Here is a 21,072-nt window from a genome sequence, read left to right as displayed (position 1 = left end):
AATATAGGTTATTTAGGAAGCTGTGAGTATACAGAACTCTTTCAAGAAGATGGTAAAATGGGACAATAACATTTAGTCTCTTTCCCGTGGTCCTGCAGTTCTGGCAGTTGTGTACAGCTGAGTTGCACAGAACATATTAAAATATTTTCATTCTCCTTGTTAATATCTCTCTACTTTGTGTGTTTTCTCAAACGTACACATTAAAATTTCTAAAGATTTTAAATGTTTCTCCCGTTCCCTTTAGTGTCCACCAAGCGCATTTATCAATAAGCCTCCTCCAGAATTTGCCCAAACTAGCCGTGTGCAGAAAGTTTCACCGATGGAACTAATGCCCTCAGTCAAAATGGCTGCGGTTACCTTCCATTGCTCTTGCTTGCCCACAGCAAAGATGGTTCTGGTCACTTCCTTTCCAACAGGCTTTTCCCATAACAAATATGGCGCTTCTGCTTCCGGATTCTGGACTGCTGTTGCGCGGCGGTGAGTGTAATGGGGCCTTTCGTTGTTTCTCGGCCAGTTGCCTCCATCGACTGAGGAATGTCTTGGGACTGGGAGAAGAGGGGTCGCCGCAATGCATCAGATAGTGATGTCACAATTGGGAAGTTATGGCGTCTTCCCCTAACGCACGCCCAACTTCCCCTCCTCCACCGCAACACGCGGCCTCTGTACATCGGCTGTGGAGAATCCCCTGAATCTGCAGGCTTTTCGTGTGGATGAGGTACGGGTCCCTTCCTCCTCCTCCGCAAGATCTTAGGTCCCCCGCCCCGCCGCCTATTAAGGTATAATTCACAAACCACAAAACTCTCGTGTTTAAAGTAAAATTCAATGATTTAAAAAATATATCCAGAATTATGCATCCATTGCCACAGCCTAATTTTGGAACATTTTCATACCCTGTACCCATTACCAGATGTGGGATCCTCTGTTATCTTTGATAGGGCAGTTGAAGAAGTTCCTTTCTGCGGGATTCTGTTTCTTTTGTCAATTAGGAAGTGGTGATCCTTTGAAAAGAGGAAGGTGTGTTAGTGATCGGGAAGGACTGAAATGAAGAATGGAGAAAACATGAATCAGTCGAGGAGAGAGGGAGAGGGACTAGACATCTCAAGATTGATTTGGCCAGAATGCCCATTACAGGTTGGCCTTAATTCATTGAGACAAGTCAGTCTGCCCTATTTGGGGACTCTTGCAATCTAGCACATGCAGAGTGGGTAGACAGTTGAGTTCATCTAAGGCTGGGGTTTTGCCAAAGGGACATGATGGAAAGACAAAATGAGCAAAGAAGGGAAGTTTAGAATGCTAATGAGATCATAGACCATAGAATATATTGGTTCAGGATGAAAGAAGCAAGATGGCTATTGGGTGCGAAATTGAGAGGCAAATGATGGGAGGTAGTCTGCGAAAATAGGAGCCTATGAATTGTCTTTTATCATTACTATTTCACTTATTAGAGTTAGTCATTATCAAGTACAGATACAGTAAGTACTAAGTATTTTACAAGCATTCATATAATTCTTAACGACAATCCTCTGAGGTAAGCATAGTCATCAAGCTATTTTTATGGATGAGAAAACTGAGGTTAAGTGACTTGCTCAGGGTGACACTGTTAAATCTGAGAGCAAACGTTCAAAGCTGAGTCTGTGCAACTTCAGAGACCCAGCACAGTCCTGGACATTTCTGCAGGGCTTCACAGATGTGCTCCCTGCTTCACGTGTACCTGCATCCAAATCAGGTCCATGCTTCACTCAGCTAACAGAGTGAGCATCTGAAAATGCAAATTGACCATATTTTACACCAGCTTGGAAGCTTTTATTATACTGAAATTTAAATGGAAATATATATAAAAATAAGATGAACTGATAGATGAAGAGAGAGTTGGATAGATGGGTAGTTATGTGTTAAAGAAAATCATAGTAAAATGTTAATTGTAAAATCTAGGCAGTAGCTATATGGTTGTTCATTGGATTAATTCCATTTTTCTTTAGTCTGAAAATCTTTAATATACTGGGAGGGAAGAGGCTTAATTGAAAAAAAAAGTAAATGAAGTTAAACAGCTACTAATACCAAGAACCTGACTGACTTGAATTTGTAGGTTTGTAAAACTGTAGAGTAGTAGAAGAATGGCTGTCTTCTCTCAGTAAGCAGGCTTTGATGTACTGCAAGACTTCTTATGCCTGCAATCCCGGGGCAGACTATACTTTCCAGTATTGGAAAAGAATGGTTAGATTGTGTAATTAAAGTACTTTTAAGAGGAAAATAAGCACTTCTGGAGAAGGAAGTTGAACCACATACCAAAGGGTTTGGGGTCCATTGTATTCTACTTGCCAGCCTCCTCACTGGTTTCAGACCATAGGAAGAGTCTCATCTGTCCCTAATACTTGCTTTCTCCTGTACAAATTAACTGAGTCCCAAATAATGTTTTACAGGCACAGGTACTTACTTGGTAATGAACAGGATACTGCCTCTCAGTAGTCATTTTTTTTTCTTTTTTTTTTTTATTTGAATGCTCAGTTTGGAATGTAATTGACATTTAATGTAAGTGATTTCAAAAAACAAAAGATAAATATCACATCAATGTGCTGTTTTCAAAAAGGATTCCTTTAATTTGCATCACTGACACCCTCTACTGATTTTTTATTTCAAGGCACTTGCAGGCAGTCGGGATATGTAGATGTCCTTCACTGAACTGTTTGTTCCCTTCCAGAAGCCTCCAGAGCAGTGATTGGTAACACGAGAGGAGAAGGAAGAGACACAGATACCTGTAGCAGAGGTGTTTGCTGAAACCTCAGGCTCGGTTGGCTAATGTAATGTGTGAAAAGACAGGATGTTCTTGCTTCTTTGGGAACCTTGATCTCCCCACTCCCTTCAGAAGCAATCAGCTGATGTCTTGGCTTACTCTCTGCCTAGTGAATGTCCACGACAGCATGTGACCAGGTGTCCTCAAACAAGAACGATCTTGCCAGGCTTCTCTGTTGATTTGTTTTAATATATCTCCTATCTTTGCCTGGTCAGGTGGTTTTGGGGCTGCAGAGCTTGGAGGCTGTGCATGTGGGAGGATGAGAGGTCATGGATCTGGGTTCATCCTAGGTTGATACTTTCTAGATGCATTTCCTTGAGCTGATTACTCTACTTTTCTGTGTCTGGGTTTGACTGACTATAAATGAGGATAGTAATAGGATTACCTGCTTCATAGAGCTATTGTCAATAAAATTCTTAGCACAATGCCTGGCATCAAATAAGTGTTTGATAGATGTTAACTATTTTTATTATACTGTTCATGTTATTCTGAAATTGCTTCTTTCATTTAAACATACATCTCTGAGATCTTTCAAGTTCCAACTGTCATTTTTTTTTTAATTTTGGTATCATTAATCTACAGTTACATGAGAAACATGTTTACTAGGCTCCCTCCTTCACCAAATCCCCCCCCACAAACCCCATTACAGTCACTGTCCATCAGCGTAGTAAGATGCTGTAGAGTCACTACTTGTCTTCTCTGTGTTGCACAGCCCTCCACGTGCCTCCCCCCACATTATACATGCTAATTGAAGTGCCTCCTTTCTTTCCCCACCCCCTTATCCCTCCCTTCCCACCCATCCTCCCCAGTCCCTTTCCCTATGGTAACTATTAGTCCATTCTTGGGTTCTGTGATTCTGCTGCTGTTTTGTTCCTTTGGGTTTTTCTTTGTTCTTATACTCCACATATGAGTGACATCATTTGGTACTTGTCTTTCTCTGCCTGGCCTGTTTCACTGAGCTTAATACCCTCTAGCTCCATCCATGTTGTTGCAAATGGTAGGATTTGTTTTCTTCTTATGGCTGAATAATATTCCATTGTGTATATGTACCACATCTTCTTTATCCATTCATCTACTGATGGACACTTAGGTTGCTTCCATTTCTTGGCTATTGTAAATAGTGCTGCGATAAACAGGGGTGCATCTGTCTTTTTCAAACTGGGCTGCTGTATTCTTAGGGTAAATTCCTAGAAGTGGAATTCCTGGGTCAAATGGTATTTCTATTTTGAGCATTCTGAGGAACCTCCATACTGCTTTCCACAATGGTTGAACTAATTTACATTCCCACCAGCAGTGTAGGAGGGTTCCCCTTTCTCCACAACCTCGCCAACATTTGTTGTTGTCTGTCTTTTTGATGATGGCGATCCTTACTGGTGTGAGGTGATATCTCATTGTGGTTTTAATTTGCATTTCTCTGATGCCAACTGTCATTTTTAATAGCTATGTAGTAATCCATAATTTGGACCATGCCTTCTCCCAAACCTGTTCCTTCTCTTGTCTTCTCTGACTCAGTCGCTATAACCCAGCCACCGAAGCTGCTACTCCTGGTTGACTCAGTTCCTCATTAGCCCCTGTATCCACTCAGCTGTTAAGTTCCACTCTCTTTTTGCTTCCTCAATATGTTTTTAACCGGCTCCCTCCTCTTGACCAGTAGTGCCCTGCCCTCATTCATGTGCTCTTTCTCTCTCACCAGGACCGCTGCAGGTGAATGAATTCCTGTTGCTTCTGAGATTGCCTGCCACTGGGCTTAGACCCTGAAAATCCACTTTTCATTCAACTGCCAAATCTGTTGCTCTGACTATGTAACTCCTCTGCATGGTACATGGTGATCCATGGCTCTGCATGGTATCTGGTGACCCATGGCAGTTATGACACATGGTGTTGGCTATAATAAGATTTAGATGACAACTTACAAGGCAGAGAATAGCAGAGGGTCCAAAATCTCCCCAGGCTTGCAGTTCTTTTATAGGGAGATGGGCAGGCTGGTTGTGCCACAAAGAGCCCCCCAATAGAGAACCCATTGCCCTGAGAAGACATAGACCCTGGAAGGGTAAGGGACATCTGACTTTTAACAAGGAATGTCCAAATGCTGAACCTAATAAACCACCAGGTAGAGTTTGTGTATCCAAGTTGCTGACAGCAGCCAGGCCTTTCTGTCCCTCCCAGAGCTGGCACAGGAAAAGCAGAGTGCCCCACGGCCATCTGCCCAAGAGCACAGGGTCTGTCCCTCCTGTTACCTAGCACATGACTGTGCCTTGCTTGACTCTTGCTTTAGACTCCCAGCACCTCATGTGACTCATGGTTGCCCAAGCTGGCTCCTCTCTGGTGTTTGTGCTGTTCCCCAGCCCTGGCCTGGCCTGGGGATAACCTCCTCCAGAAAGCCGCCTCCCCTTTCAGGACTCTTCTCCGTCTTGTCGTTGTATTAACATGGTATATCTCTGTGTTTGGATCATCCCAAACTGAGCAACTTGAAGGAAAGGTCTATCACACCCACCTTTGTGGCCCCAGGGCCTGGCATGTTAAGTCACTGACTGACTGCAAGTTTGAGTAGGCCGCACAAGAAAATGCGAATCTAATCTTATTCCCCAGTGGTTAAACCACTGAATTCATTACCACTGAAATTAATTTGGGATATGCCCTTCCAGACTTGTTTTTTCTGTGTATTTCACACAAACAAACACACACACCACATCTCTCACACATGCTATTTTATTTTATAAAATGTATACCAAACTCTACCTATTGTTATAAAAAATGTTTCCATTGCATATAACATGAACCATTTCCCTTCTCACTGCATATTCTCAGTCCTTGGATCATGATACTGCACAGTATTTCGTTCTTATCAGACACGCAGCTTGTTTCCGTCTGATTTTATTAATGGTTTTCTGTGTAGAGAGTGTTTGTTTCCCATGATGAAGAAACATGGTAAACTCATGCTGGGCCTGAAGTAGAGACAAGGAAGATGACTAATAATGGGCAAGTAAATAATTCTACTGTTGTTTGGCCTTTAAAATGCTAGAACTTGAGTCCTTTAAGCCGTGACTGTCATGGAAGCACCTCTTACGCAATGCCTTTTGTATTGAATTGTTTTATTTTCTCTCTGGCAGGACTATGGCAACCGAGGAAGCCACTCCAGGCAGCCAGTCAGAGGAGAGCAATGCTCTGGACCTGCCATCCGCTTTTGACTTGAGGGATTATGTGCTGCAGAGACCCAGCCAGGAGGTCAACAGCGAGGCTTTTAGTTCTGTGGAAGCCCCTTCGTTTCCCTGCTCTTCTGATGTGGATCCAGGTAAGAAGCAGAGTTTAAAACAAACTAACATTAAAAACCCCACACAGTTGACATATACAGGCATGTGATTGTTTCTCCTCTAATAGCAGATCTCTGAGGAATGTTTCATTGTCTTGAATAGAAAAACATCTAAGCAAAACTGTGGGGAGAGACTTCAAAGGACAGCCTCCTGGGTGGAACCAGGACAAGGAGCTGTTTCCTGGAGACCTTTTTTGTTTGAGTTCCTTTCTGATCTGCATCCAGATGCATTCAGAGACAGGGGAACACTTAGCTCAATAGGGGGAGAGTGGAATTATTTTTGTTTTGTTTTGTTCTTCCAAATCTTTGGAAAATAGCAGTGTGGGCCTGTTATGTTTTATAGATAGTAGTAATTGGGACTTTGGTATTCCTTCTTTGAAGGATAGTCTGGAATCAGGTAACAACTTTTCTACAAGTCTCTGTGACTGAATTGCCAAAAAGTCTATGATTTGAGTTTAATGATAATTCCTTCACATGGTTAGTAACCAGCTCTGGTTGTAAAGCCCACCTGGTCCTTGTTCATTTGCCTAATCCAGACCTGGAGGTCCACACACGTGGATTCATAGCTCTGCCACTTACTGGCTGTGTGACTTGGGGTGTGTTTCTTAACCTATCTGAGCTCTGTGTAATTGACATCATCGCTTAGATTTCTATCATACTTCTTAAATGTGATATATCCTAAATCAGATTTCTAATTCCTATGCCCCCTCCCAGCTGCCTTCTCCTTCACATACACACACCTCCTCTTTGAGACTTTCTCATTTCAAAAAAGTGCTTCTGTCCTTCTGTTTACTTAGGCAAAAACCTAGGCATTGTCCTCAACTTCTCTCTCTCTCTCTCAAATCTGACATCCAGTCCATCAGCAAGTCCTGTCAGTTCTACCTTCAGAATAAATCTAGAATCGAAACAGTTTTGCCATCTCCACTGCTGCCACCCCAGTCTGAGCCACCGTCATGTGCCTCCTAGATGATGGTAACAGCCTCCTAACTAGCTTTTTCCACAGCTGCCCTCATCCTCCTACAATCTCTTTTCAACCCAATGACCAGAAGGATCCTTTAAAAATATCAATCAGATCATGTTAGTCCTTGCTGCAAAATGCCCTTGGCTTCTCATCTGACTCAGAACAAAAGCCAAAGTCCTGCCCTGCCCTCAGGGCCCTGGACCTGCCAGCAGTTCTGACCTCACCCCCTGCCAGGCTGCTCGCCCTCACTGGGCTGGCCTTCCGCCACCCTGTGTGTGTGCTGCCCTGCGGGAGGCTCCCCTTGCCTCTTGTGTCTTAGAGCCAGCCACCCACCCTCCGACGTTCCTTCCTTGTACCCATCCCTGGCTTTATTCTTCTCCACAGCACCAGTGCCCTTTGGCACCTGAGTATTTGATTGTTTATTTGTTTGTCTCCCCGACTGGAATATAAATTCCAGGATAGCAGGTATGCAGTAAATACTTGGGTGAGGAATGATTGAGAAAATGTTAGCTGCCATTATTATTATTTCATTAAGAGGCACGCCTGAATGGGTTTAGGACTAAAGTTGAACACAGCATAAAACCTCTCCATGCCACTCCCCGCTTCCCACACGCACACGTAGCTTAGGGATGGATCGCTTTGGAAAGGTCCATGTATAAGGAAGGAGTGGGAGTCATGGGCAGCACTGAATTAGGTAAGGCCTGAATCAGCCCCATGGCATGATCAGGGGAGGAGATTGTCAGATTTCCTCTGCCTCCCAGAGGAAGTCAAAATGTGTAACTGATGGATCCACAGCAGAACATTTAAGGTACACAGAGTAAGTTATAAATTATGGTGCAGCAGTGTAAACTCTGTGCCATTACCGACGAGACAGAGCACAAGAGGCACGTGAGGTTGTCTTAGACGCTGTGAGTCCCTCCATGCTTGTGCCCTTTGGAAACCCATTTCTTCTCACTTTCTCTCCTCCCTGCTTGGGCCTCGGCACCATCCCTCATGTGCCCAGAGCCTTCCTGTGTCATCCATCAAAACTTCTCAAAAAACAGTTCGAAACTTAGGCAGACTAAAACACAAATGACTGATTGTAGCTGCGAGTATTTGCTTTTCCAAGGAAGGTCTTTGCTTAAAAGTACTTCGCCTTAACCTGAAATAATGATTTAATTCCAGGAATCAAGGATAGGTAGGAGAGAGATTTGGGGGGTATGCCTCTTTGATGTCCCTGAAATGCATCCTATTTTGCTCCCACCCCCACAGAGTCTCACACTCCCTCTACACCCCACCCTCCAACTTGAGCCTTTCCTTAGCGTCCAATCTCATCTTCTACTTCTTTCCTGTGGCTGTGTCTGATAATCCTCTACAGCATGTGTTTAAAACACTCAAGTTAGTTTGTACCTGTGTATGATCATTTTTTTCTGCATAGATGCTGTAAAGTCCTAGAATACTTGAATAATGATCACTCCCATCTATGGAGGACTTGCACCCTGTCAGGTTTTGTGTATCTGGCTCCATGCTACGTGTTTCACAAAGATTGCCACTTTTAACTCTTAACAAACCAGAGAAACGGCTATCAGCCCTTTTTTATAATGGAGGCTTAGAGAAGGTAGGAGACTTGCCAAATGTCACTTAGTAAGTGGCAGAGCTGGGGTGAATCCAAAGGCAGCTTTTAAAACAAATTTTTACTGAAAAAAACACTTTTTTTAACCTGGAAAATAACCAAGTGGATGACACCATTGAGAGAAGGAACTGCTGGAAATAAATTTTGGCAAGTATGTTACATTGATAGAACAGACAGCTCATTTGGGGAGGGGGTAATTTTAGGGCAGAATAAGTTTTTATACTATTCAGATTTAAATATTTTAAAACAATTTTATTTTGCTGTGTACTCCTCCATTCTGTAGTACTTTTGTATGTGTTATGTCATTTATTATTCACAATACCCATTACAGTTGTTTTAAAAATGGACCAGGTTCGAGAACTAAGTGAAAATGGTAACTTTCAGCCATCATGGGAGCAAGGATTAGGCTGGGATCAAAGGGAAGACAGGCATCCTGTTTACTTACTAGTGCTCTATCTGATGGTTTATGCTGAGCAGAAATAAATGCACTCAGTTTATCCACCAGAAAGGGAACTTAATTCTGATATGACTAGAAGTTTACATAGCATGGAAGGCTATTTATTTTGTTTTCACATTCCAGAGCTGCCTTTTGTGAGAAAGATTTTCTACAGAGTGAATTTAGGAAAAGTTGTCACTGGTAATGTAGCCATCACCAAGCAACGAACGTGAGGTGAACAGCCCTGAACTCTCAGGGAAGTCACGGCCCTAAATACCCCACTGATTTGTTCTGCTCTGACCATCTTGCAACTCCAGTTTCTCAGAAGGGGCTAGGGGCCTGAGGTTCACATTTTCTCTTTGTAAGTCGGGTCTTCATTCCTTCCCCTCCACTGCACATTCGTAGGTATTTGTAGTTACAGATTTTCTCCCTAACAGTCTTTCATCAGACCGTTGCCCACATTTTAATGGGGTTCTGATAACCCTGGATCCGTTGTTTGCACAGAGACACAGCCTGCCTTTACATTGTTCTCTTGGTTTTCTTATAGTTACTGTTCTAGCTCAGATTCTTAACATGCCAACTCCCAACCCAACAAGCATTCTTAATTTATGTGTTTACTGCTGTGTATTGTCAGGACACTGATCTTCTAGAGGTTGGTGAAGACAGGCAAAGGTTTCCAGTTGGGTAGTCATCCAAGGCATTGGACTGTAATCACCCTTGTACTCACCCACCATTGGCTGAACTCATGTAACTTGTGCTTGGCTGAAAATAAAGTTGACTATCTCAAGAACTGGCAGAACGTGGCAGGTTGCTTACAGGGGAATGAAGGTCTAAGGGTGAACCTAGGACCTGGCTACCCCAGCTACTGGGTGAAATAGGAGCCAGGAGCTGATCACTAGGATTCAGTCAAATTACCCCAATTGTCAAAACCTCCAGTCCAAATCCAGACACACAGTTGGCAAGTGATGGTATGGAATAGAAACCCAGGCAGGTGGCAGGCAGTGGGCAGGTGGCTTATCAGCAGGTAGCAGGGTGCCAACTTCAAGGTTGGAGTCTGTGTCATAATTCTAACCCTTGGAATAATAGCAGCGAGAGTGTCCTCAGTTTTAGGAGGTGGCAGGGACCACTGCCAAAGCCAGGTTATAAGGACATGGGCCCAGGCTTAATAAAGCTTAACTTTTGTAAAGCATTCCCCATTTCACCTTGCAGCTGCCTCTGGCTGTGGGCCTGTCACTGACTGCACTGTTCTTCCCAGCCGGGCTTTCGGAAGGGGTTGCCTTCATTCCACTTCCTCTCGCTGTGGTCTCTCATTCCCAGCAGGTGACCTCCACCTCCGCTGTGCACTTGACTAAGCCTGCCCTAGCTCAGAGGCCAGTCACCTTCCCCAGGAGCTAAACCTGATGGACCCTTCTCTGCACTTATTAAGCCCAGTGTCCATGCCCTAGAGGAGGATTTTAGTAACAAGGGACATGAGATTTAAGAACACTTTCCAAGAAACTAATGAGTTGATAAGAATCCAAGAGTGCTAGTCAGAAAAACCTCAAAGCCTTCGTGATTTCCATGTGGGTACCCAAAGGCAATCGAGGCCGGGCTTTATCTATATATAAACAGAGCTCATCTGTGTTGAAGTGACCAGCCACTTCTCATGACATGCTGGCGGAGCAAACTATTTGTCACCTAAGGCAGGCACAGGATTATGAAACTCCCTCCTTCTGCCCTTCTTGGTGAGATTGGGCAGAAGACCAACATGACCAAAAACGTCTTCCCGAAATACCATTTCCATCGTGTTCCTCTGAGTCCCCTTGAAATGTTGTACATTTCCACTTCTCTGCCAACTTCAGTCAAAGCTCCCATGCCTCATTTTCAGGACTCTGTGTATCCTGGTGTGCGAGGTATTTGTTCAAAATATTCAACAACCAGTTCAGCATTAATGCAATATTTTAACAACTGGCAAGGCTGTATGGGTGCATGCCAGCTGAATACAGGCCCATGCTGGTGGCTAACTACTCATTAACACAGGCCTGTCACTCCTGTTGGGCCTGTTTTTTGTGCTGAGTCAGGCCACAAAGTCTCGGCTCCATTGTTCTCGTCCTTGATAGGTGCTCCCTCCTCCCTGGTCAACTCTGCCACACTCCAGAGACTGCTGAATTGAATCTGGTAATTACTCCCTGCCTCTTCAATGCTTGTTTCCTCTCCCTTTTGTTACTGGGCTCAAGGAAAGCACAGAGTAAACAGAATAGAAGTGCCCAGCAAAGTGGCAAATGGTCTTGGATGAACCTCTCAAAAGCAAGGTCACAAAGGTTTCCTGGAGGTGAAGTCCTGCTTGTATTACTGCTGCTCGATAAAATCTTGTTAGCTCGTGTGGCACATCCCTTCTGAGACCTCTGTAACCTTTGTCCTGGAAGGCAGCCACGGTGCATCCTAATAAGGAACAAAGAGTTTCTCTGAAGCTATTGCTTAGACATTGCAATATGGAGGTGGGAAATCTTAGCCCTTTCCTCAAACTGACTTCTAAGAGCTGTTGGAGAAATTGGTTGAATGTATACAGCCAATTGAATGTTACACACACGTAAGTCTTGGATGAATAAAGGCACCGGCTGACAAGTGCTATAAGTGTAAAGAAAGCAGTGGTCTAATGTCCCCCTTATTCTCCTTTTGGAATCTGTCAGTATCCCAATCTTCAATGGCCATTTTATAACCTGCATATTTAAGCATTTTATCCAAGTAATTTAATATTTTAAGGCATATAAACAGGTCTTTTTTTCCTTCCCTTGACTCATGTGGTTCCTATTTGTTATTCTCGAAATTTTTATTTCCATAAGATTAAGCTTTGAAATCTAAAATCTCTAAACAGAATTTGTATCATAATTATGGAATTCTGAATGTGTTGTTGTTTTAAATAGGAGACAGGGTGTATTTTAGACATGTAAATGCTAAAGAAATTTTCTTTATAGGTGCATTAAATGATGTCCAACCTGTGGCTCATGACCCAGCGCCTTCTAAGCACACTGGACCTAAGATACAGTGGGGAAGGGACAGAGGGAGATTGAGGAGCCAGTTCTCTGATAAACTGTAGAACAAAATCTGTACTTCCCAACACATAGCGAGTTGATGGGGCTTAATTTGGAAAGTTTGCATGTACTGTGGCTCCTCATTTGTTACCAGTTCCTGGATTGACTTATGGAGATTTAGACATCAGATTTAGTTTTCAGGTCCAAGGTGGCATTTTGAACTCTTTGCTTCTTACTGTTGGAAGACACCATTGTGTCTTCATTGTGTGGCCCGAGTAGTGAAGGCTAAACCATAAGTTTATATGACTGAGGCCCGCAGATTTAGTGAATGTTACAGCTTTTGGGCCAGTGGTTTTCAAACTGTGCTCTAGGCAGCCCTTTAGGAGCTATAGGGTCGGGACTGGGAAGAAGAGTGAGGGGTGGGGGTGGTCCCTGGACTCCCCAGTCTTGCTCTCCATAGCAGCTTATTTATCTGTGGGCTTCCAGATAAGCATTCATTGGCAGAAAGGATGTCAGGGCCAAAAAGGGTTTGAAGACCAGCAAGCTTTCTTAGTTGTCTCATTTTCTACCAGGGCAAGTCAAACCCCACGGTAATGAAGAAAATCACCCGAAGTCACATAGCAACCTGGCAACTCCTGTTTCCTCCATGGCCCTCTGTACAGACTACTTTCCATGGCGACTTTTCCATTCCCTTTTTTAAAAACCAAAAAATATAGCTCAGTTTTAGACTACTAAATTTTAGACTTCTATAATAATATAGATAACATTATGTAGACATTAGAGATGATATAGTTGAAGAGTATAAATATTTTTAGAGGCTCAAGACCGTTATTTGCCATCTGTGACATCTTTCCTTGCTTCTCACTCTCAAATTGAAGAATGTGGCAGAAGAGACTGGCTGACTGCTGTGTATTTTGCCTGCAGTTACTGTTTTAAAAGGAAATCCCAACTGAGTTGAAAACCAGACTGAGTTCTTGTGGAGAGCCACACCTCCAGGCATTTATCTTTTCAGTCTGCATGTACAGCAGCGACCCCGGTCTGACCTGATACTGTCCTCAAGGGCTTCTCCAAGTGAAGATTCATGACTTGTCACTCAGTTGTGTCTTCTCAAAATATGAGAAAATAACTTGATTAAAATAGTCAAATATTAACACCATCACTAGTATCTTTCACTGTAGGTATTCGTAGGACAAGGGAAACTATACACAATTGAGAAGATGTGAGAAGACAGAAGAATTAATAGTTTATCACTTAATATACACTTATATTCCAAACACTGTGCTGTGCATTTTATATGCATAATTCCTTCTGTTTCTCATCTCCACCTCCAATAAATAAATACTGTTATAATCCATGTTACCCATGAGGAAATAGAGCCTTAGAGAGGTGACATACTAATATGTTACCCAAAGAATGGTGGAAAACTGAGACTTCTGGATCAGTCTGACTTCAAAGGTAGAACTTTAAAGAAACACAAACATCCAGGGATAAATGAGTACTAAGTAGTAAATATAAGTCTTAAATATTTGCAGTTTTTCCATTTGGTCTCTGTTAACTTCCTGCTAACTCTACTAACTCTGAATCTTTTCAACATCAGCACCCTCTCTGGGATGACAAGGACTCTGGTTCATTTGACTAGTGTTGTGCCTACTGCCCACTGGGCTCCCTTTTGAACCTCTCGTCCTCTCATTGTTGAAGAAGCTCCAACTACCTGCAGACTAATTGGGAAGAAGGCAGTGCCTTCTCAGTTAAATTTCTCATACCAGGTAGGATCCAACTTTCCTGTAAAAACCAAGGGAAGAAAACAAGTTAGCAATTTTAACTCTGTTTGCTGGAATGCATCAACCCTTGAAAGATGTTTTTCTCTGGAAGAAATTTTCTCATCTGGCTCAGGGAACTCTTCTTATTCTTGGCTCTCTGCCCTTTGAAGTTTTAAATCATGCTCTTTGCCAAGTGGCTGCCCTTTATGACCTACACGCTCCCCGGAGTTTTTGGTAGAGCTGGGTTTTGCTAACCTGCTTGAAGTTACAAAAACCCAGCTTATTGGAACAGAACTTTTAAGGTAAGTGCTTTATAGTTCATCCCTGGGCCCCCCATCCCCGTGCTTGCTTGTAAGGATTCATATTCTGCCCGCTGCCTGGTCTGATCACACAGTGCCTGTAGCTGCTGCCTTCTAAAACTGACCTGTGAGCAGACAGTAGGGGTAGGGCCTGTCACATAGGGCCTGACTGAGTAAAGGCTGGTTGAATGAATAAATGAAAAGCATATATATAAGTGAAATTTGATGAGATTTAAAAATAGATATAAAGTATTACAGTACCTTGATTACCAGTTTATAATTTTGGGACCACATTTAAGCTGCGAATGATCTTATGTGTACTATAGGCCAATAAAGTTTCTAACTCGAACAGTATATAAGCCCTTGCATAATATTATATAAGCCTCTTACATAAAGCCTGCAGCTTTGCTTAACTCCCATTTGGAAAGTCTTCAAATCAGCCCATACTGGCCTGTCTCCAAGGCCCTGACTTTTTCCCTTATAAGAAAACAGCAGAGAAATGAACATCTATGAGGAGATACAATGTTCCTGAGAGTAGAAAATTATCACTAAATTTCCCCATCATGAAGAAACTGTGCTTTCCAAATAGAGTTGTTTTTTTAATTAATTTTTTCAGCAAATAATTTCTCAAATTACAGTGCATGAGATTATGGCTTTAAAGATACCCCTAAAGACTGCTTTTAAAAACTGTTTTCTTAAGGAAACTATATTCTCATTATATTTTATAGTATTGAGAGTTTTTTTCCCGCTTACAGAGTAATACAGCTGAGGGGAAATTTTAAGTGAATTCTAAAAACAAGCCAAGAGATTTAGTCCCATTTCTTCAGAATATGTTCAGCAGTTGTCCAGAATTTTCTTCTACAAAGAACTCTTGGAAAATATTAGGGAATGTTAGGCACAGTATAAATAAAAGGATGAGGAAGTTACCCATGGGCCAACACCATTTTAGAAGTAGAGTTTGGTGGAGAACGGGTTAAAATAATATCCCGTTTCTACCTAGTAAATACTTAAGCTGCTGTTCTGGGTCTCCAACCTCGAGGTGGTGCCAGGCAGTCACTTGTTACGGAGTAGTGTTTACATCTGCTGCCCTCTAGTGACTACTTTTTATATATTCTTGAGCCTAACCAAGAAAAAGAATTTAAATGCATCATATTAAGCCTTTGTAATTCACTGTTCGCAGTTTTGTGCCTATTAGAGATGGAATTTAAAGTTGTTAGAGGATTATTTTACTCAGCTGAAAACTTAGAAGCTAATTTGTCTTAAAGCTACCAGTGTTAGATCTAGTTACTGCATTGATGTAACTTAAGGACACCTTTTCATTTATCTTACTTTATTGATTGCAGGCTGAAGTACAAAGAATGATAGCTGATTTTTCTGTGCACAGTTGCCAAGTAAGAGTTGTGCTTTCTCTGTAAAGATAAGACCTAAGGATTTAAATTTGCCTTGTTTGATGAAGTAATAGTAGCATTAAAGGGTAATGAGATTTTTTTACTCTTTTGGGATTTCTAATCTGACAAGACCCATTTTTCCCTGTTAAGTATGACTGTAAACCCTGGAAATCCAAGAGGCAATCAAAGGAAAACCCTGAGCTGTGGTAAGAAGAACGAATTGGTTTGGGGCCCCAGAGCTGAAGAAACGATATAGAGGTGGGGTATCTTCTGTCCTCCCATGCAAAAGAAGAAGGTGACTGGGACCTGGTACATCCTGACCCATAACCTAGCAACCAGAAGGGGCCCCAGGAAGGCTCATTTCTCCCCAGGACTGAGCAGCTGTTCACCCAGCATCACCAGGAGTGCTTAGCACTCAGCAAGGGGAATCTGTAGGATACCCTTAACAACAAATAAGTGGCTGAGGGAAGAGCCCTCCTCCACTGAACCTGAAACTCTGCTCCTCTGCTAAGCCAGACCTAAGTGGCCAGGAGACACAGCAAGTTGGCAGGGTTCTGCCAACACATTGAGTGACCTGGGCTGGGAAGTCCTGTGGTCCCCATGGGCCTGAGACCCTAAGCCCCCTCCTTACACTCACTAGGGCTGCTGAGGAGCAAGTGGAGGGTTCTGGAAAAGGTGCACCCCACCATGACAGGCAGCCCACCTGGGAGTCCTCGTTTGCCCAGGGGGGCCTGAGATCTGCCCCCAACGAAGAGATATTGAGGCCAGGCCAGTCCCTCAATACCAGCTGTGACCTGTAGGACATGGCCTCAGCATACGAGGTAGATCTAGCAGACAAAATAAAGAGCAAAGGCTCTGAAAATCACACTGCCATTGGAACTGCAGCACGCACCATCAGGACATGACCTGCCTGCAGAACCTCAGCTGGATGACTGCAGGCTGAAAGAAAGGACTTCAGTAGGACCAAGGTTCTCTAAACACAACAGAATGCTCAGGATACAACTAAAGATCGCCCGTCACACCAAGAGCTGAAAAATCACAACTTGAATGAGAAAACAGGCACAGATGCCAACACTGAGGCGACACACACTGGAATTATGTGATTAGGGTGTTAGAGGCACCACCATGCGAGTGCCTCAGCCGTCAGCTACAACTTCTGTTGAAACAAGTGAAAAAAGAGAAACCCTCAGTGAAGAAATAAAGTTATAAAAAGAAGCAAATAGAAATGGTTGAAATGAAAAAGACATAGCCAAAAACCGATGAATTGGACCTCATCAAAATTAAAACCTTTTTGCTCCCTGGAAGCCCACGTGAAGAGCATGAAAAGACTGGGGACACACACACAGAGAAGGTAGTCGCAAATCTGATATCTGACAAAGGACTAATGTCTACAGTATATGAAGAACTGTCAAAACTCAGCAGTAAAAAAATAAGCAATCCAATTAGAAAATGAGCAAAAGACACAAAGAGACATTTCTCTGAAGAGGCTACCCCAGATGGCAAATTAGCATGAGAACATGTTCAACATCACTGGGAAAAATACAGATTAAACCTATACAAACTACAAATGAAAATCATAATGATACCTGTAAAAATGGACACCACAAAATGCTGGTCAAGAGGTAGAGAAACTGGATCATTCATACATTGTTGGGGGGCATGTAAAATGGTACAGTTGCTCTGGAAAACAGTTTGGCAGTTTCTTATGAAACTAAACATGCAATTACCATATTAACCAGCAAATTATATTCTCGGATATTTATCTGAGGAAATGAAAACATATGTTTGTGCAGAAACCTGCATGCGAATGTTTGCAGCAGGTTCGAAATGGCAGAAACTTGAACAGTCCAGATTGATTGCCTTTAACAGGAGGATGCTTAAACAAATTGTGGTGCCTCCTTACTGTGGATGAACAAACTAGCAGTATGAGCACCAGCTTGGATGAATAATCTCCCAGGGAATTATGCTGCATGGAAAAAGAAAAAAAAGCTATATCCCAAAGGTTACATACTGTATTCCACTTAAATAATATTTTGAAGTGACAATATTTTTAGAAATTGGAGAACAGATTAGAGGATGCCAAGGGTTGGGGTTGGTGAGGCAGGAGGAAGGTGGGTGCTTGTGGATGGGTGAAGCCACACGTGTGATGAATTGTACATACACACAAATGAGTACAAGTAAAACTGGAGAAATCTGAATAAGATTGTTGGATTTATCAATGCCAGCATACATTGAAGTATATTGGAGGAAAGTGTGTAAAGGTTCACAGAATTTGTCTGTATTATTTCTTAATACTGCATGTGAACCTCAATTATTTAAATAAAACTTTCAATTAAAAATACCTGTCGGGTACCAAATAATGATTCCTTTTCTTTTGAAATGCTTGCCAGATCATTTTCCTTGTTCCTTATTTTTCTCTGAACTTTAAAAATCATTATACAAATAAAGAGTTTCCTGTCTTCAATCATTTTCGTTGTCAAATGTTTTGCTGTTGTAAAGGGCTGTGTTCAACATCAACATCCCGGCCGAGCCCTTGTATGTATCTGAAATTCCTCTTCAAGCTAAATCCCTATGAGAAAAGTTGCTGTGTAACATGGAAAAATTTTTGGTTGTACTGTTAGTTTGTCCATAAGAAAAGGGTGAAAATCACTTTTCCCAAGACACTTCTCATCACAACTCTATTAGTATAATTATTTAAAACTTTGTTAATTCTATGCAGGAAATTTTTATTTTAATATGCATTTCTCTGATTTCAGTGTAAAGAAACATTGTGTTTTTTGAACATGGTTTTTTCCCCCCATGAATGGCCTGCTTTCTATTAGAATTTTCCATCTTACCACTTTGTAAGGGTTCCTTTTTTCTACATAAAGAACACTAACTCGTTACCTTTTTTTTGCAATTATTTTTCCCAGTTTCGTATTCTCTGATTAAAACTTGTTTTTCCTAAAGGGACCAAAGTAATATGTATGTTTTTTAAAGAAGTAAAAGACTACAGACTGAAAGGAAGCAGAGAGAACGCTCTGTATTCTCACCCTCCCTTTCTACTTCCTGGTGATAATCAGTAGTTTTGTGTATATCTTTACCCATAAATATATCTCAGTGTGGGTAAGTGTGTGCATATAAATGTATCTATTTTTAGTACAGTTGTGTATGCACACCTTTTAACTTGTCAAAAGCTCAGGAAGAAAACAGAAGTAAAACCAATGAATTAATGACATAGTACTCAGTAAAAGTTTACTGTGTACACACCAAAAAGACAGTTTGCAAACCCAGAGAACTCAAACCAAAATGTTGGATGAGTCTCAGGGGTACATAACAATATAAAGCAGTTTATATAGTGTGGAGATAGTGACTGTTCATTCTTCCCAGTCATTGGTTACAATATTAGAATTTTCTTAAGTGAAAGGGAATTGGTTAGTGGTTACATCATATCTGCTTTGGGGAACAAGTTTTGCTTGTGGTTTTCAGAGGTATATGCAAGAAGAAACTCATGTCAAATTAACCCACTCATCCTGCAAAATAAACTAAATTAAGTTTTGCTTGTACAACTAAACTGGTTTTGTCTTCTCAGGGAATTTTCAAATCTGGTCTCCATTTGCATTTGATTTTTTTTTTTTTTGGTATCATTAATGTACAATTACTTGAACAACATTATGGTTACTAGACTCCCCCTATTATTAAGTCCCCCCCACATACCCCATTACAGTCACTGTCCATCAGCGTAGTAAGAGGCTATAGAATCATTACTTGTCTTCTCTGTATATACTGCTGTTCCCGTGTCCCCCCAGCCCCGCTACATTATGTTTGCTAATTGTAATGCCCCATTTCCCCCCTTATCCCTCCCTTCCCACCCATCCTCCCCAGTCCCTTTCCCTTTGGTAACTGTTAGTCCATTCTTGGGTTCTGTGAGTCTGCTGCTGTTTTGTTCCTTCAGTGTTCACTTTGTCTTATACTCCACATTTGATACTTGTCTTTTTCCACCTGGCTTATTTCACTGAGCATAATACCCTCTAGCTCCATCCATGTTGTTGCAAATGGTAGGATTTCTTTTCTTCTTATGGCTGAATAATATTCCATTGTGTATACGTACTACATCTTCTTTATACGTTCATCTACTGATGGACACTTAGGTTACTTCCATTTCTTGGCTATTGTAAATAGTGCTGTGATAAACATAGGGGTCCGTATGTCTTTTTCAAACTGGGCTCCTGCATTCTTAGGGTAAATTCCTAGGAGTGGAATTCCTGGGTCAAATGGTATTTCTATTTTGAGTTTTTTGAGGAACCTCCATACTGCTTTCCACAATGGTTGAACTAATTTACATTCCCACCAGCAGTGTAGGAGGGTTCCCCTTTCTCCACATCCTTGTCAACATTTGTTGTTTGTCTTTTGGATGTTGGCCATCCTAACTGATGTGAGATGATATATCATTGTGCTTTTAATTTGCAATTCTCTGATGATTAGTGATATGGAGCATCTTTTCATGTGCCTGTTGGCCATCTGAATTTCTTCTTTGAAGAAGTGTCTGTTCAGCTCCTCTGCCCATTTTTTAATTAGCTTATTTGCTTTTTGTTTGTTGAGGTGAGCTCTTTATATAATTTGTATGTCAACCCCTTATTGGATATGTCATTTATGAATACATTCTCCCATACTGTAGGGTGTTGTTTTGTTCTACTGATGATGTCCTTTGCTGTACAGAAGCTTTTTAGTTTGATACAGTCCCACTTGTTCATTTTTGCTTTTGTTTCCCTTGCCCCAGGAGATATGTTTATGAAGAAGTTGTTCATGTTTATGTTCAAGAGATTTTTGCCTATATTTTTTTCTAAGAGTTTTATGGTTTCATGACTTACATTCAAGTCTTTAATCCATTTTGAGTTTACTTTTGTGTATGGGGTTAGACAATGATCCAGTTTCATTCTCTTACATGTAGCTGTCCAGTTTTGCCAACACCAGCTATTGAAGAGGCTGTCATTTCCCCATCTATGGCTCCTTTATCATATATTAGTTGACCATATGTGCTTGGGTTTATATCTGGGCTCTCTAGTCTGTTCCACTAGTCTATGGGTCTGTTCTTGTGTCAGTACCAAATTGTCTTGATTACTGTAGCTTTGTAGTAGACCTTGAAGTCAGGGAGCATAATTCCCCCTGCTTTATTCTTCCTTCTAAGGATTACTTTGGCTATTCGGGGTGTTTTGTCATTCCATATGAATTTTAGAGCTATTTGCTCTAGTTCATTGAAGAATGCTGTTGGTATTTTGATAGGGATTGCATTGAATCTGTATTCAGATTGCTTTAGGCAGGATGGCCATTTTGACAATATTAATTCTTCCTAACCAAGAGCATGGGATGAATTTCCATTTATTAGTGTCCTCTTTAATTTCTCTTAAGAGTGTCTTGTAGTTTTCAGGGTATAGGTGTTTCACTTCCTTGGTTAGGTTTATTCCTAGGTATTTTATTCTTTTTGCAATTGTGAATGAAATTGTTTTTCTGATTTCTCTTTCTGC

General features: G+C 41.7%; 1 protein-coding gene across 18 annotated transcripts in view; it reads left to right on the top strand.

Annotated features, from left to right (window-relative positions):
* The first annotated feature begins 363 nt into the window (after positions 1–363).
* The window catches only part of SHLD1 (shieldin complex subunit 1), a 95,413-nt gene continuing 74,704 nt past the window's right edge, over positions 364–21,072 (top strand). For 6 of the 18 annotated variants that reach the window (XM_057502755.1, XM_057502753.1, XM_057502754.1 and 3 more), the window contains exons 1-2: positions 364–477; positions 5,902–6,083. In XM_057502755.1, coding sequence (XP_057358738.1) covers positions 389–477; positions 5,902–6,083 — 271 coding nt within the window. In that variant the 5' untranslated portion in view covers positions 364–388. The other 12 variants (XR_008997897.1, XR_005024750.2, XR_005024749.2 and 9 more) reach the window with 8 other exon arrangements.

This window comes from Manis pentadactyla, chromosome 5 (assembly GCF_030020395.1).
Source record: "Manis pentadactyla isolate mManPen7 chromosome 5, mManPen7.hap1, whole genome shotgun sequence".
Classification (NCBI taxonomy): Eukaryota; Metazoa; Chordata; class Mammalia; order Pholidota; family Manidae; genus Manis; species Manis pentadactyla.
Note: the sequence above shows the minus strand (reverse complement) of the source record. Positions and strands in the feature narration are given on the sequence as shown.